The sequence below is a fragment of the Mobula hypostoma genome, chromosome 3 (assembly GCF_963921235.1).
Source record: "Mobula hypostoma chromosome 3, sMobHyp1.1, whole genome shotgun sequence".
NCBI lineage: Eukaryota > Metazoa > Chordata > Chondrichthyes > Myliobatiformes > Myliobatidae > Mobula > Mobula hypostoma.
The window spans coordinates 221,750,835-221,768,160 of NC_086099.1; the positions used below are offsets into that span (position 1 = coordinate 221,750,835).

General features: G+C 45.9%; 1 protein-coding gene across 1 annotated transcript in view; it reads right to left on the reverse strand.

Moving 5' to 3' along the window:
* The window catches only part of dlec1 (DLEC1 cilia and flagella associated protein), a 202,899-nt gene that overhangs the window by 2,095 nt on the left and 183,478 nt on the right, over window positions 1-17,326 (reverse strand). The window contains exons 38-40 of the mRNA XM_063042432.1: window positions 11,220-11,345; window positions 10,479-10,632; window positions 6,702-6,825 (exon numbers count right to left, since the gene is read on the reverse strand). Coding sequence (XP_062898502.1) covers window positions 6,702-6,825; window positions 10,479-10,632; window positions 11,220-11,345 — 404 coding nt within the window. The remainder of the gene's footprint in view (window positions 1-6,701; window positions 6,826-10,478; window positions 10,633-11,219; window positions 11,346-17,326) is intronic.

Genomic DNA, 17,326 nt, shown 5'->3' on the forward strand with positions numbered 1-17,326 from the left:
GCTTGATGGGGATAGAAGTGAAGAGAGCCACCCATGGTGAAGATGAGTAGGTGAAGGAATAGAAAATTGTTAAAATGGTGGGGAATTTTGGGTGTAGATAGGATGGGACTGGAAAAGGGGAGACAAGGTAGAGTCGAGTTATGTAGAAATAAGTTCAGTTCACAAGAGCAGGCAGATGCTGTACACTACCAGGGCAGTACTGATTGTGGGTAGGAGATAGAAATGGGAAGTGCGGGGTAGTAGAACTATCAGATGGGAAGCTGTCCTCACAACACGCTGGAGGAACTCAGCAGGTCGGGCGGTCAACGTTTCGGGCCGGAACCCTTCGTCAGGACTGAAGGGGGAAGGGGCAGAGGCCCTATAAAGAAGGTGTGGGGGGGGTGGGAAGGAGAAGGCTTGTAGGTTCCAGGTGAAAAACCAGTAAGGGGAAAGATCAAGGGGTGGGGGAGGGGAAACAGGGAGGTGATAGGCAGGAAAGGTGAAGAAGGAATAGGGGAAAACACAATGGGTAGTAGAAGGAGGTGGGACCATGAGGGAGGTGATAGGCAGCTGGGGGAGGGGGCAGAGTGACATAGGGATAGGGGAAAGGAGGGGAGGGAATTACTGGAAGTTGGAGAATTCTGTGTTCATACCAAGGGGCTGGAGACTACCTAGACGGTATATGAGGTGTGGCTGTGGAGGGAAGATCTGAAGTAGAGAGCTCTGTGATGATATGGGAACCAGTGGCCTAAGCAGTGTTGAAGTCACGGTCAAGGGAGAGTTATGGGCAGGTATCCAAAAGCTGCATCTAACCAAGGTAGAGGTCAGTCAGAACCAGCAGTCACACGTGGACATGGGTAAAGACAATGAATTGATCACAAAGAGGATATTGGTTGTTTTTTTTGACAAATCACTCAAGGGGCATTCAGTGCATTGTCCATACCAATCCATTTAAGAGCAATCCAACTAGTCTCACTCTCCAGCCCTCTATCAAAAGCCAAGGAGTCAAAGAGTAATACATCATGGAAACAGGCCCTTCGGCCCAACTCATCAATAATAAAGTCGCCTACCTGAGACAGTCTCACTTACCTGTGTTTGGCCCATATCATTCTAACCCTTTCCTATCCATATAACTTTTAAAAGTTGTAATTGTACCCACCTCCAGCACTTATTCCTGTACCTTGTTCCCCATACATACGAACCACTGCTTTCAATTTCACCTGTACCCATCCTGCATTTCCGACTCGACCTCACAATCTACCTCGTTATGATCTTGCACTTTGTCTATCTACTCTGCACTCTCTCTGTGGCGTTATAATTTATTCTGCATTCTGTTATTGTTTTACCTTGCTCTTCCTCAATGCTCTGTGTAATGACATGATCTGTGTAAAGAGTATGCAAGCCAAGCTTTCCCCTGTATCTCGGTACATGTGACAATAATAAACCAATTCCAATTTTCAGTGGTCTTTCATTGTTGTCTTGATAGTTCATCATCCCTCCATTTGTCTGTCTACACATCTGTAAATTGTACCTTGACTGAACTAATAATATATCTGAGAAAAACAGTGATGCTATTATAGACCAATGGGAATTTCACTGTAAACTTCCCTCCAGTCTAAAACAAATGAGCCTTCCCTACCACTCTCATACAAGAGAGAATCTGCAGATGCTGGAAATCCAGGCAACACACAAAATGCTGGAGGAACTCGGCAGGCCAGGCAGCATCCATGGAAAAGAGTACAGTTGACGTTTCGGACTGAGACCCTTCCGCAGGACTGGAGAAAAAAAAAGCTCATTTAAAAGGTGGGGGAGGAGAGAGACACACAAGGTGATAGGGGAAACCCAGAGTTGTGGCGGGTGGTGGAGAGATGGAATAAAGAGCTGGGAAGTTGACTAGTGAACGAGATACAGGCTGGAGAAGGGGGAGTCTGATAGAAGAGGCTAAAAGCCCCTGGAAGAAAGAAATGGAGGGAAGAGCACCAGAGGGAGTCGATGGGTGAGCAAGGAGATAAGATGAGAGATGGAAAAGGGGATGGGGAATGCTGAAGTGGGGGGGGGGGGCATTACCAGAAGTTCAAGAACTCAATGTTCATGCCATCAAGTTGGAGCTACCCAAACGGAATATAAGGTGTTGTTCCTCCATCCTAAGTGTGGCCTCATCATCACAATGGAGGAGGCTATAGACAGACATATCAGAATGGGAAGTAGAATTAAAATGGGTTGGAAGATCACCCATCTACAGACCACAGAACCTACTGCCTCCAACACCGGCAGGCCCAGAGGCCCAGTCATCAATGGCTCTAACGATCCAGAGCAGACTCAAAACCTGGACTTCACTGTCATCAATGTGGTTTCCAATGACCTCAGATACCTCCATAGTGCCAATTGTGCAACCTCCACCTCCGGCCTTGACCACCCAGCTGTGTCTTTACGCACTGCTGCCGGATCCACTGTCTCCCCATTCCCCACCACCACTCTGCAATCCCGTCTCTCTCAGGTCCCACCACCAGCTCTTGGGAACTCAGAGATTCCATCTTCTCACCCCACCAGTCCTGAGCACCCCAAATCTCCCTTCCCCTCAGACCCTACCAACCCCCTTTCACCCCTCCGATCCCAGCTCCTCTCATCCATGCTGGGTCTTCACCATTCCCTCTGACTGTTCCCTCTCTAAGGCAGAACATTCTGTCTTCAGTAAGAACCTCACCTTTATTCCCCTGCGCCCACACCTCAGTGAATTCCACACACGCCATGATGCTGAGGTCTTCTTCCACTGCCTCTGTCTCCGAGCCTATTTCTTCACCCCGCACCGATGACCCCTTCTCCCGTCTTCAACCCTCCTCCTCTTCCTGGACACCCATTTTCTGGTCTTCTACCTGATCTGGACCTTTTCATTGTCAGCTGCTGATGGGACTTCAACACTCCTCTTTCCAATTCCAACCTCACTCCTTCTGAATGCTCTGCTCTCCACTTCCTCCATGCCAACCCTAACCTCACCATCAAACCCACAGATAAAGGAGGTGCTGTAATAGTCTGGCATACTGACCTCTATCTTGCTGAGGTCCAGCATCAACTGTCAGACACCTCCTCTTACTTACCCCTCGAACAGGACCCCACTAAGGCACACCAGACCATTTTCTCCCACACCATCACCAAGCTCATTGACTGTGGGGATCTCCCATCCACTGTCATCAATTTCATAGTTCCTGCACCCCCCACCTCCTACTCAGGATCCACAAACTCGCTTGCCCAGGTAGACCCATTGTTTCAGCTTGTTCCTGTCCCACTGAACTCATATCTACATACCTCAACTCTGTTAGTTTCCCCCCTAGTTCAGTCCTGGCTCTGGATCTTTTCAATGATTTCGAGTTCTTTGGCCCTCGTCATCTTAGTTTCACTATGGATGCCCAGTCCCTGTACACCTCCACCCCCACCAGGAAGGTCTTAAAGCTCTCCGTTTTTTTCTGGACACCAGATCTAACCAATTCCCCTCCACCACCACTCTCCTCCGCCTGGCAGAACTTTACCTCACTTTAAGTAATTTCTTCTTTGGCTCCTCCAACTTCTTTCAAACTAAAGGGGAGCCATGGACAATCACATAGGTCCTAGCTATGCCTGCCTGTTTGTTGGCTACGTGGAACAGTCCATGTTCCAAGCCTACACTGGTGAGCGTCCCGCACTTTTCCTACGCTACATCGACGACTGCATTGGTGCTGCTTCCTGCACCCATGCTGAACTCATCCTCTTCATCCACTTTGCCTCCGACTTCCACCCCGCCTTCAAGATTACCTGGTCCATTTCCAACACCTCCCACTCCCTTCTCAATCTCTCTGTCTCTGTCTCTGGAGACAGCTTATCTACTGATGTCTACTATAAACCCACCGACTCTCACAGCTACCTGGACTATACCTCCTCCCACCCTTGTGTAAAAATTTGTAAAAACACCATCCCTTTCTCTCAATTCTTCCATCTCCACTGCATCTGCTCTCAGGATGAGGCTTTTCATTTAGGACCGAAGATGTCCTTTTTCAAAGAAAGGGGCTTTCCTTCCTCCACCATCAACGCTGCCCTCAACTGCATCTCTTTCATTTCACACATGTCTGCTGTCACCCTATCCTCCCACCACCCTACCATGGATAGGGTTCCTCTTGGCCTCACCTACCACCCCAATCGGCCTCCACGTACAGCACATAATCCTCTGCAACTTCCACCATCTCCAATGGGATCCCACCACCAAGCATATCTTCCCCTCCCCCCAACCTTTTGCTTATGGTGGGGATCACTCCCTATGCGACTCCTTTGTCCATTCGTCCCGCCCCACTGATCTCCCTCCTGGCTCTTATCCTTGCAAGCAGAACAAGTGTTACACCTGCCCCAACACCCCCTCCATCACTGCCATTCAAGGCCGCAAACAGTCCTTCCAGGTGAGGCGACACTTTACCTGTGAGTCTGTTGGAATCATATACTACGTCTGGTGCTCCTAGTGTGGACTCCTGTATATTGGTGAGACCTGATGTAGATTGGAAGACCACTTCGCCTAGCACCTACACTCCATCCGCCAGAAAAAGCAGGGTTTCCCAGTGCCCACCCATTTTAAATCCACTTCCCATTCCAATTCCAATATGTCCATCCATGGCTTCCTCCGCTGTAGTGATGAGGCCACACTTAGGATGGAGGAACACCTTATATTCTGTCTGGGTAGCCTCCAACCTGATGGCATGAACACTGAGTTCTCAAACTTCTGGTAATGCCCTATCCCCCATCCCCTTTTCCCTCTCTCATCTTATCTCTTTGCCCGCCCTTCACCACCCTCTGGTGCTCTTCCCGCCTTTTGGGTGGAGCATTGGCTGGTCGGCAGAAAACAGAGAGTGGAAATAAAGGGATCCTATTCTGGCTGGCTGCTGGTTAACAGTGGAGTTCCACAGGGGTCGCTGCTTTTTACGACGTATGTCAATAACTTGGACTGCAGTATTAATGGATTTGTGGCTTAATTTGCCAATGATACAAAAATAGCTGGAGGAGCGGGTAGTGTCAAGGAAACAAAGAGCCTGCAGAGAGACTTAGATAGTTTAGGAGAATGGGCAAAGAAGTGGCAAATGAAATACAATGTTGGAAAGTGTATGGTCATGCACTTTGGTAGAAGAAATAAACAGGAAATTTAGATTGGGAGAGAATTCAAAATGCAGAGATGCAAAGGGACTTGGGAGTCCTTGTGCAAGATATTGTATTGTGTGCGTGAAGCACCTTCAATTACTCCAAAAGACTGAGGTTTGGTAAAATACTGAAAGGCTTTTATTCGCTGTACAATACGACCTCCACAGTGAGTGTCTGCCCCCGGACTGAGGGGGAGGGGCAAGGCGAACACCTTTATACAGGACACTGTGGGAGGAGCCACAGGGACAGTCAGCAGAGGGGTGTGTCCAGACAGGTAACTGACTTACAACATATATACATGGTTTATCACAGTGCGGTTTTGGGCTCTTTATTTTAGAAAGAATTTACTGCCATTGGAGACGGTTTAGAGAAGATTCACGAGAATGATTGATCCAGGAATGAAAGGGTTACCTAATGAGGAACATCTGGCAGTTCTTGGGCTGTATTCCCTGGAGTTCAGCAGAATGAGGGGGGATCGCCGAATGTTAAAGGGCCTGAACAGATTAGATACGGCAAAATTATTTCCCATGGTAGGGGATTCTAGGACAAGAGGGCACAACTTCAGGATTGAAGGATGTCCTTTTAGAATTGAGATGTGGAGAAATTACTTTAGTCAGACGGTGGTAAATCTGTGGAATTTGTTGCCACAAGCAGCTGTGGAGGCCAAGTCATTGGGTGTATTTAAAGCAGAGATAGATAGGTTCTTGATTAGCCAGGGCATCAAAGGGTATGGAGAGAAGGCTGGGGAGTGGGGATGACTGGAAGAATTGGATCAGCCATGATTGAATGGCAGAGCAGACTTGATTGGCGGAATGGTCTACTTCTGCTCCTATATTTTATGGTCTTTTCTTTCTTCCATGGCCTTCTGTCCTCTTCCATTAGACTCCCCTTCTCCAGTTAACCAATTAACTTCCCAGCTCTTTGCTTCATCCCTCCCCCTCCAGGTTTCCCCTATCACCTTGTGTTTCTCTCTCTCCCCTCCTCCCACCTTTTAAGTCTACTCCTCAGCTATTTTCTTCAGTCCTGCCAAAGTGTTTTGGCCTGAAAGGTTGACTGTACTCTTTTCCATAGATGCTGCCTGGCCTGCTGAGTTCCTACAGCATTTTGTGTGTGTTGCTCCCCTACCACTCTGTTCAGCAGAACAACACAAGCAGCAACAACAAGACGATAGCAAAACAAGCCCCTTTTCCACCCACCAACACACTCACACACATGGGCTTTCAACCCCGAGAGACTGCCTTCAGACCTCCAGTCTTTGGTCTCAGAATTTCAGACATCGGGCCCCTGACCTCCAGGCTAGCTGGCCCAGCAGCTCTGACCTTCAAGCCTCTACCTCTGTAATCACGGTCCAACCTCAGTGCTCCTACCTCCACACCTGCCCACCTCTGAACTTTCCCCTTCGGTTTTGCCCTCCGGACTTCACCACACCACCATTCCCAGAACTTCCTCAACTTCAAACAGGCTTATTGTTATTGGCCCTTTTGATGGAACAGCTTTTTGTATCGACAGAGTGAAGTCCTGTTGTGACACTGGCATTGCACGTGCTAACAGCCCAGCAGCCCCACACTCACCTGGCAGTAAAGTTGATTTGTAATGCTGTCCTGCTCGTTGATAATTGGATGACATGTGCCTCCAGAATCCCACATGTGGGACAAATTTGAAAAACACCCTCATCCTCCTGGCCTTGGCTGGGAGCTGGAGGGAGAAGGCAGGGATTAAGACAGAATGAAACATAAAACCACCCCTCCCTCTCTGTCTATACTGCCCCAGCCCACTGTTATTTCAGGCGCTTCACCAATTTACCAACACCTTCATATACCATTTAAACTAAATTTCCCTCCTCAAACAATGTGCTGAACCCAAACAGTCCTTCCAGGTGAGGCAACACTTCACCTATGAGTCTGTTGGAATCGTCTATTGTATCCAGTGTTCTCAGTACAGCCTCGTCTACATCGGTGAGACCTTAAATAGGTAAGGGAACCGCTTCTTCGAGCACCTTCACTCTGTCCACCACAACAGATGGGATTTCCTGATGGTCACCCATTTTAACTCTACTTCCTGATCCAATTCTGAGGTGTCAGCCCATGGCCTCCTCTACTGCCATGAATGAAACCACTCTCAGGTTGGAGGAGCATCACCTTGTATTCCGTTTGAGTAGCTTCCAATCTGATTGCGTGAACATCAATTTGTCTAAATTCCAGTAATTCCCCCCATCCCCTCCTTTCTTTTTCCATTCCCCATTCTGGTTCGTTCTCTCCCCTTCTCATCTCACTTCTCTCTGGTCCTGACAAAGGGTCTCGGCCTGAAACGTCGACTGTACCTCTTCCTGGAGATGCTGCCTGGCCTGCTGCGTTCACCAGCAACTTTGATGTGTGTTACCTCTCTCTGGTTCCCCATTTCCTTCCCTTTCTCCCATGGATTCCTTCCTCTTCAGCCCTTTACCTTTTCTACTTATCATCTCCCAGCTTCCTACTTCACCCCCCCTCCCCACCCACCCACCTTCCTCCTCACCTAGTCTCACCTATCACCTTCCAGCTTGTACTCCTCCCCTCCCCTCTTCCCACTTCCTTTCCAATCCCGATGAAGGATCTTAGCCCAAAACAATGACTAATTTCCCACCATAGATGCTGCCTGACCTGCTGAGTTCTTCCAGCATTTTGCATGTGTTTCTCTGGATTTTCAGTGTCTGCAGAGTCTCTTGACTTTATGTGTTGGTTAAAGCTTTTGTCTGAGTCCCTCCCACACTAAGCTAAGCCAAGAGCTAAGACTCTTGGATCAAATCAACTAGAGAGCAGGCTATTCTGGACTGGGTTTTGAGCAATGAGGAAGGGTTAATTAGCAATCTTGTCGTGAAAGGCCCCTTGGGTAAGAGTGACCATAATATGGTGGAATTCTTCATTAAGATGGAGAGTGACATAGTTAATTCAGAAACAAAGGTTCTGAACTTAAAGAGGGGTAACTTTGAAGGTATGAGACGTGAATTAGCTAAGATAGACTGGCAAATGACACTTAAAGGATTGACGGTGGATATGCAATGGCAAGCATTTAAAGGTTGCATGGATGAACTACAACAATTGTTCATCCCAGTTTGGCAAAAGAATAAATCAAGGAAGGTAGTGCACCCGTGGCTGACCCGTAGGGATAGTATCAATTCCAAAGAAGAAGCATACAAATTAGCCAGAGAAAGTGGCTCACCTGAGGACTGGGAGAAATTCAGAGTTCAGCAGAGGAGGACAAAGGGCTTAATTAGGAAGGGGAAAAAAGATTATGAGAGAAAACTGGCAGGGAACATAAAAACGGACTGTAAAAGCTTTTATAGATATGTAAAAAGGAAAAGACTGGTAAAGACAAATGTAGGTCCCCTGCAGACAGAAACAGGTGAATTGATTATGGGGAGCAAGGACATGGCAGACCAATTGAATTATTACTTTGGTTCTGTCTTCACTAAGGAGGACATAAATAATCTTCCAGAAATAGTAGGGGACAGAGGGTCCAGTGAGATGGAGGAATTGAGCGAAATACATGTTAGTAGGGAAGTGGTGTTAGGTAAATTGAAGGGATTGAAGGCAGATAAATCCCCAGGGCCAGATGGTCTGCATCCAAGAGTGCTTAAGGAAGTAGCCCAAGAAATAGTGGATGCATTAGTGATAATTTTTCAAAACTCGTTAGATTCTGGACTAGTTCCTGAGGATTGGAGGGTGGCTAATGTAACTCCACTTTTTAAAAAAGGAGAGAGAGAGAAACCGGGGAATTATAGACCGGTTAGCCTAACGTCGGTGGTGGGGAAACTGCTGGAGTCAGTTATCAAAGATGTGATAACAGCACATTTGGAAAGCGGTGAAATGATCGGACAAAGTCAGCATGGATTTGTGAAAGGAAAATCATGTCTGACGAATCTCATAGAATTTTTTGAGGATGTAACTAGTAGAGTGGATAGGGGAGAACCAGTGGATGTGGTATATTTGGATTTTCAAAAGGCTTTTGACAAGGTCCCACACAGGAGATTAGTGTGCAAACTTAAAGCACACGGTATTGGGGGTAAGGTATTGGTGTGGGTGGAGAATTGGTTAGCAGACAGGAAGCAAAGAGTGGGAATAAACGGGACCTTTTCAGAATGGCAGGTGGTGACTAGTGGGGTACCGCAAGGCTCAGTGCTGGGACCCCAGTTGTTTACAATATATATTAATGACTTGGATGAGGGAATTAAATGCAGTATCTCCAAGTTTGCGGATGACACGAAGCTGGGTGGCAGTGTTAGCTGTGAGGAGGATGCTAAGAGGATGCAGGGTGACTTGGATAGGTTGGGTGAGTGGGCAAATTCATGGCAGATGCAATTTAATGTGGATAAATGTGAAGTTATCCACTTTGGTGGCAAAAATAGGAAAACAGATTATTATCTGAATGGTGGCCGATTGGGAAAAGGGGAAGTGCAACGAGACCTGGGTGTCATTATACACCAGTCATTGGAAGTGGGCATGCAGGTACAGCAGGCGGTGAAAAAGGCGAATGGTATGCTGGCATTTATAGCGAGAGGATTCGAGTACAGGAGCAGGGAGGTACTACTGCAGTTGTACAAGACCTTGGTGAGACCACACCTGGAGTATTGTGTGCAGTTTTGGTCCCCTAATCTGAGGAAAGACATCCTTGCCATAGAGGGAGTACAAAGAAGGTTCACCAGATTGATTCCTGGGATGGCAGGACTTTCATATGAAGAAAGACTGGATGAACTGGGCTTGTACTCGTTGGAATTTAGAAGATTGAGGGGGGATCTGATTGAAACGTATAAGATCCTAAAGGGATTGGACAGGCTAGATGCAGGAAGATTGTTCCCGATGTTGGGGAAGTCCAAAATGAGGGGCCACAGTTTGAGGATAGAGGGGAAGCCTTTTAGGACCGAGATTAGGAAAAACTTCTTCACACAGAGAGTGGTGGATCTGTGGAATTCTCTGCCACAGGAAACAGTTGAGGCCAGTTCATTGGCTATATTTAAGAGGGAGTTAGATATGTCCCTTGTGGCTACGGGGGTCAGGGGGTATGGAGGGAAGGCTGGGGTGGGGTTCTGAGTTGGATGATCAGCCATGATCATAATAAATGGCGGTGCAGGCTCGAAGGGCCGAATGGCCTACTCCTGCACCTATTTTCTATGTTTCTATGTTTCTAAATCAAAGCTCCATAAAGTTGGCATTTATAGTGAATCTACAGGTTGAAGTGATACTGCTGTGAGAAATGATCCCAGGGATACTAAGGGCAATTCCTCAGTACATGATACCCAAAGCAAGAAAGTTATCATGCTATAAGTTATAAAATCAAAACTCTTTATCGCCTCAACGAGAAGCCTGTTGCCTCACCTAAGACCGCCGTCCAGTAACTCTTTGACCTTGATTTGTTGAGCAGGAAAACGTCCTTCGATCGAGTCTGCCCAACTAAACAGGTACCAAAGTCAACATCTTCGGTGGAGACCTCAAAGCATGGCAGGAAGAAACATGCCTGGAGCGGAATGAGCTGCAGGAGGAAACCAGGGCATGGCGTCTTCAGTCACACAAATCACAAAAACAACTTGTCACTTTCAGTGACTTGAAACAATTCTTCCCCAGTGCAGTCTCAGATCAGAGGGTAAAGGTTAGACTGACCGAGATTTGATCAAATGGTAAGGAACAGCCTTCCCAGAAATAAGCACGAGCCCTGACATTTTTTAAACTGAAGAACGGTATAATCTGGATGGATTGGTCACTTGGAAAATGATTCAAACAGAAGATGCTAAATAAAGGTTAAATTTTATTTATCATTTATTTATCATCAGTACATAGAAACTTAGAGTGAAATGCATCATTTTCATTAACAGCCAACACAAGCCAAGGATGTGCTGGGATCGCTACATAGCAGGCCCACAGTCTTTAGCAGCAACAAAAAAACAGAACAACAACATCAAAACAGGTCCCTTTCCCACCCTTCCCACTCACACACACACACACAGGCCTCCAACCCCAGCAGAGATCATCTCCAAGCCTCTGACTCCCAATCCTTGGCCCCAGACTCTCAGCAGGAGCCTCAACAGGAAGGTTGAGAAAAACATTCAGTGAATCTCTTACCTGTGTACTCTTGTTGTTGTACTCAATCACTAGGTCCTGTTCAAACACCAGTTTCGGTTCCTTCTCTGTGCACATAATCTCCCGGAGACTCAGCAACTCCCAGGAAGAGCAGAATGCTACAGTGACCTACAAAACAAGAACCTTTAACTGAGTGTGCTACAGATCAGGGAGGAGGCTATCTATCATCCACACCAGGACTACCAGACTCAAAAATAGTTACTTTCCCCACAGTAAGGTTGATCAACACCTGCACCCACTAACGTACCCCTCCACACCCCCAACCACCACTATTTTATCATTTCCTGTCAGTTACCTTGTGTACAGACACTCCTGTGCCTAGCATCACTTTATGGACATACAGTCTATGTATATAAGCTATCTTATGTATTTATATTTATTGCTTTATTATTATTGTTATTATCACGTTCTTTATCTTTTGTGTTTTTTTGGGCTGCATCGGATCTGGAGTAACAATTATTTTGCTCTCCTTTGCACTTGTGTACTGGAAATGACATTAAGCAACCTCGTTTCTTGAATCTTGAATCCATGTACCTGTCCAAATATCTTTTTTAATGTTGTTAATTTACCTGCCTCTACCACTTTCTCTGGCATCTCATTCCATTTACTGACCACCCTCTGCTTCTGATTACATCTCTCCCCTCTTATCTCAAATCCATGCCCCCAAGTTCTTGACTCCCCAACCCTGGGAAAATGACTGCGTGTATTGACTCTATCTACACCCTCATAATTGTATATACCTCCATAAGAACTCTCCTCATTCTCCTACTCTCCAATCAAGACAGTCCCAACCTGCTCATCCTCTGTGGTGTCTGTGCACAACGAAATATCAACTAAATAAAAGCACACACAAAGAAGAGGTCTTTAAATTGTGTATTCACACTGCAGCAAGAGAGGAAGATAACAATGTGCATGTGTAGACAACAGATCCATACATTATCCTAAGGTGTGGGGGGGTTATTGGTCTAAAAGAAATAGAGCCATACATTACACTTCCTCCCCCTTTAGAATTATGCATCACAAAACTGTGTATGTACAAAACATTCAATTTCCCTTTCATATTCCAAATAAGCATGCTTTTACAATAACAGTCCATAACTAACTTCACAGTTCTAAAGATTCAGTCTTTTGGGTGGTGCTCTGTTTCTTTCGAGATAGCACCTCAGGACCTGTGGGGCGGCATCAGGTTTGGCAGGTGACTTGTCAATGATAACATTCTCCTCATGTCTCTGGGCCTATGGAGAGGCATCAGGTTTGGCAGGTAGCTTGTCCAAGACAATGTTCTCGGTTTCCCATGTCACATTGCTGTCAGTGACATGATCATCACTGAAAAGTAAGTCCAGTGGCTAGAATGTGTCCGTCTCTTTGGATGCAGTCGACTCAGGTGTGTCCTTCAGTTGAGCAGGCTGTCTTTGTCTCCATGTCTGATCTCCGGCATCCGCTGTGTACATCAGTGGTCCAGTTCTTGTAGCTATCCTACCGCGTGTCCACTTGTCTTCTCGGTAATCGTGCGCTAGGACTTCCTGTCAAATCTTGAAGCTCCTTGCTGCTTCACTTGGCAACTGGCTGAACTGTTTATTTTGCACTTCCCTCTGTAGATCTGGTTTCAGGAGGTCTAGGTGAGATCTCAGATTCCTGCTCATGAACAGCATTGCAAGTGTTTGATTTATCTTCACACGAAAAGAGTTCCAATACACAAAAAGGAAGTTGTACTGTAGAGAAATGTCCTCCTTGTCCATTGCTTTAATGGACTTCTAGAAGGTTTGGATAAATCTTTCAGCTAACCCTTTCATTGCTGGGTGGTAAGGAAATGACTTGAAATGTCGGATGCCATTTTCCTGCATGAGCAGTCAGAATTCTTCTGACGTGTATTGTCACTCAATCTATTCTGGTAAGCCATTTCTGGGAAAGATAGTCCTCAGACCAGAGACAGTCTTTGCTGAGGTAGTTGACTTCAATGGTATAGCCTCCAGCCACTTTGAATAAGTACCCACAGCATGGAGGCCCAGCAAAGTCAATATGTACTCTTTGCCTTGGTGACGATGGCCATTCCCATGGGTGTAACAGCGTCTGTGGGGGTGCACTTTGAACATTTTTGCATCCTGAACAGCTTTTGGTTAAGTCTTTGATCTGTTTACCTATTCCCGGCCACCACAGGTAGCTCCAGGCCAGACTCTTCATCTTGACTGTACCCAGGTGTCCTTCATGCAGATTCTCTAACAATCTGCTGCGCAGTTTAGAGGAAACCACAACACGAGATCCACACGTCAGCGTTCTTTGACATACCAACAGTTGGTCTCGTCTTGCTGAGAACTTTGGATACATAGGCTTACCATGAGCTGGCCATCCTTTCATGGTGATGTCGTAAACTTTTGACAATGCCGGGTCATTCCTTGTTTCCCTTTGTATTTCAGAATTTGTAACCGGCAACTGGTCCACCAATTTGGTGTGGAACACTTCTGCTGGGTCACAGTATGAAGACTCTTCTTCTTCAGTTATCAATAGTGGAAGACGAAACAAGCCATCAGAAGAGTAATGGGGGCTGCTGTAATGACTATTGCCTGGTAACACTCACATCGACAGTGATGAAATACTTTGAGAGGTTGGTCATGACTAGACTGAACTCCTGCCTCAGCAAGGACCTGAACCCATTGCAATTTGCCTATCGCCACAGTAGGTCAACAGCACATGCAATCTCAATGGCTCTCCGTACGGCCTGTAGACCACCTGGACAACACAAACACCTACGTCAGGATGCTGTTCATCGACTTTAGCTCAGCATTTAACACCATCATTCCCACAATCCTGATTGAGAAGTTGCAGAACCTGGGCCTCTGTACCTCCCTCTGCAATTGGATCCTCGACTTCCTAATGGAAGACCACAATCTGTGCAGATTGGTGATAACATATCCTCCTCACTGACGATCAACACTGGCGCACCTCAGGGCTGTGTGCTTAGCCCACTGCTCTACTCTCTGTATACACATGACTGTGTGGCTAGGCATAGCTCAAATACCGTCTATAAATTTGCTGACGATACAACCATTGTTGGTTGAATCTCAGGTGGTGACGAGAGGGTGTACAGGAGTGAGATATGCCAACTAGCAGAGTGGTGTCACAGCAACAACCTGGCACTCAACGTCAGTAAGGTGGAAGAGCTGATTGTCAACTTCAGGAAGAGTAAGACAAAGGAACACATACCAATCCTCATAGAGGGATCAGAAGTGGAGAGAGTGAGCAGCTTCAAGTTCCTGGGTGTCAAGATCTCTGAGGATCTAACCAGGTCCCAACATTATCGATGTAGTTATAAAGAAGGCAGGACAGCAGCTATACTTTATTAGGAGTTTGAATAGATTTGCAATACACTCTAAAACTTCTATAGATATACTGTGGAGAGCATTCTGACAGGCTGCATCACTGTCTGGTATGGAGGGGCTACTGTACAGGACTGAAAGAAGCTGCAGAAGGTTGTAAATCTAGTCAGCTCCATCTTGGGCACTAGCCTACAAAGCACCCAGGACATCTTTAGGGAGTGGTGTCTCAGGAAGGCAGCGTCCATTATTAAGGGCCTCCAGCACCCAGGGCATGCCCTTTTCTCACTGTTACCATCAGGTAGGAGGTACAGAAGCCTGAAAGCACACACTCAGCAATTCAGGAACAGCTTCTTCCCCTCTGCCATCTGATTCCTAAATGGACATTGAATCTTTGGACACTACCTCACTTTTTTAAAAAAAATATACAGTATTTCTGTTTTTGCATGTTTTTTAAAATCTATTCAACATACGTAATTGATTTACTTGTTTATTTATTATTATTTTTATTTATTATTTTTTATTCTCTGCTAGATTATGTATTGCATTGAACTGCTGCTGCTAAGTTAACAAATTTTACATCACATGCTGGTGATAATAAACCTGATTCTAATTCTGATCAGCATTGCTGTGTTGTTTGGTACCTTGAACTCCACGTCATGAGAGTGGGCTCCTAGGAATAGTGCCCAACATTGTAACTGGGTAGCAATCACCACTGGAATTCCTTTCCTGGGATTGAAAATGGACACAGATGCTGGTGATCTGTCACTAGCGTAAACTTTTGTCCGCAGAGGTAGTGGTGGAACTTCTTTATACCCATATTAGACGTAAGTGTCTATTGGTTGATCTGACGTTCTGTGCTCATCAGTGATCTTGAAGCAAATGCAATTGGGTGTTCAGATCCATCCTTCATAATGTGTGACAAAACAGCTCCAATGCTATAAGGGGATGCATCACACACCAGTCTGATGGTCATAATGGGTAAGCAGTTCATCGGATGTTATTCATCTCTTTGTTTCCTTGAATACTCTTTCACATCTTTCAGACCATTCTTGCTTTGTTCCTGTCTGTAACGGCACATTCAATGGATGCGGCACTGTAGCAATATTGGGGAGAAACCAGTGGTAGTAGTTTACTAGGCCCAGGTATGACCTGAGTTGTGACACATTTTCTGGTTTGGGTGCCTGTAATACGGCTTCAGTCTTCTCTTGTGACTTACATAATGTCCACAATATGAATTTCAGTCCTGAAAACCTCTCATTTCTCTCTCTTTGTGTGTAAACCATACTCACTCAGCCTGGTAAGCACTTTACCAAGCTTCTGGAGGTGCTCTTCATCACATTTGCAAGTCACAATGATGTCATTGGGCAAACATCGTGTCCCTGGGATATCGTGGAGCACTTGGCCCATTGCTCTTTGCCAGATTGCTGGAGCTGAAGCCACGCCAAAGACGAGATGATTATACCGGAACAGTCCCTTGTGAGTGTTGATTGTGAGGAATTTCCTGCTTGACTCCTTAATCTCCATTTACAGATAGGCTTGTGACAAGTCAGTCTTTGAAAACCTGTCAAAGATACAAAAATGCCTTCTATTCGTGGCAGGGGATACTGCATAATACACAGGACCGGGTCGATGCTCACCTCGAAATCCCCACATATGCTAATGACTCCAGCCTTCCCTTTCTTGATCATCAGGACAATGGGCGGCCTAATCGCTCCACTCAGCCTTAGAGAGAATTCACTACACCCCCAAGCTCTGCAGTTCAGCATCCAGTTTAGGATGTAGTGCATAAGGCACTGGACATGCTTTATGGAATCCTGGTGTTGCTGTTTCATTCAGTTCAATTCTGGCCTTCTTGCCTTTGAGTTTACCAATCCCCTTCTCAAACATCTTCTTATTAGCATTAAACAACTGTGCCAGTCTCTGGTTAGTGCTATCATTTGGACTGCCATTGCCTGTTGATATCACAGTGCGAGACTTGATTGAGTGCCAGTCTAGTTAGATTTTTCTCAACCATTTGCATCTGAAAAGTGCTGGCCTTTTCAATACATGAAGCTCTAACTGCTGTGTTTGGCCTCCATAGGTCACCTTCACTTTCAGTTTGCCTTTGGGAGACACTTATTTGCCTGTGAGGTCTTCTCTAACAGTATCTTAGAAAACAGTCTGTTGTAGTCAGCCCCTGGAATTATGGACAAAACTGAGCCTGTATCCAGCTCCATTTTCAGTTTTACACTGGACACATCTATTGAGATCCATATTATATTGTGATCTACTTCAGTAACACGATGCTGTTCTAGGCATGACAGTCCACCTTTGTCAGACTCTATGTTGTCTGATTCTGTTTTACATTCAGTATCTTTATGCATTTGCTTAGCTTTGTGTTTGAGCCTTTTCATACATTTGTGCTTTTTGTCTGCCTTGCAGGCTCTCTCTATAAGGCATTGTCTGTGACACTTTCTGCAGACTGTCTCTTTGAACCAACAGCCATTTGCAGCATAGGAGGATTTGCCACATTGATAACACCTTTGGCTTTCTGCACCATTCAGGGTCATTTTGTGCATTTCACGTACTAATCTTCTTTTCTGTAGTTCTGCTGTATACTTTGCTGCAGCCTCTAATGATATTACAGTGGTCAATGGCCATTCTCAGGTTAGGTCTCTTTCCATTAGTAGCTTCTTTTGAGTGCTTTGACTATGCATGCCACATTCAAGCCCTTAATGCATCAGAAAGTCCATCTCTAAAGTCACAGTACTGCAAAAGTTTGCACAGTTCTGCGAT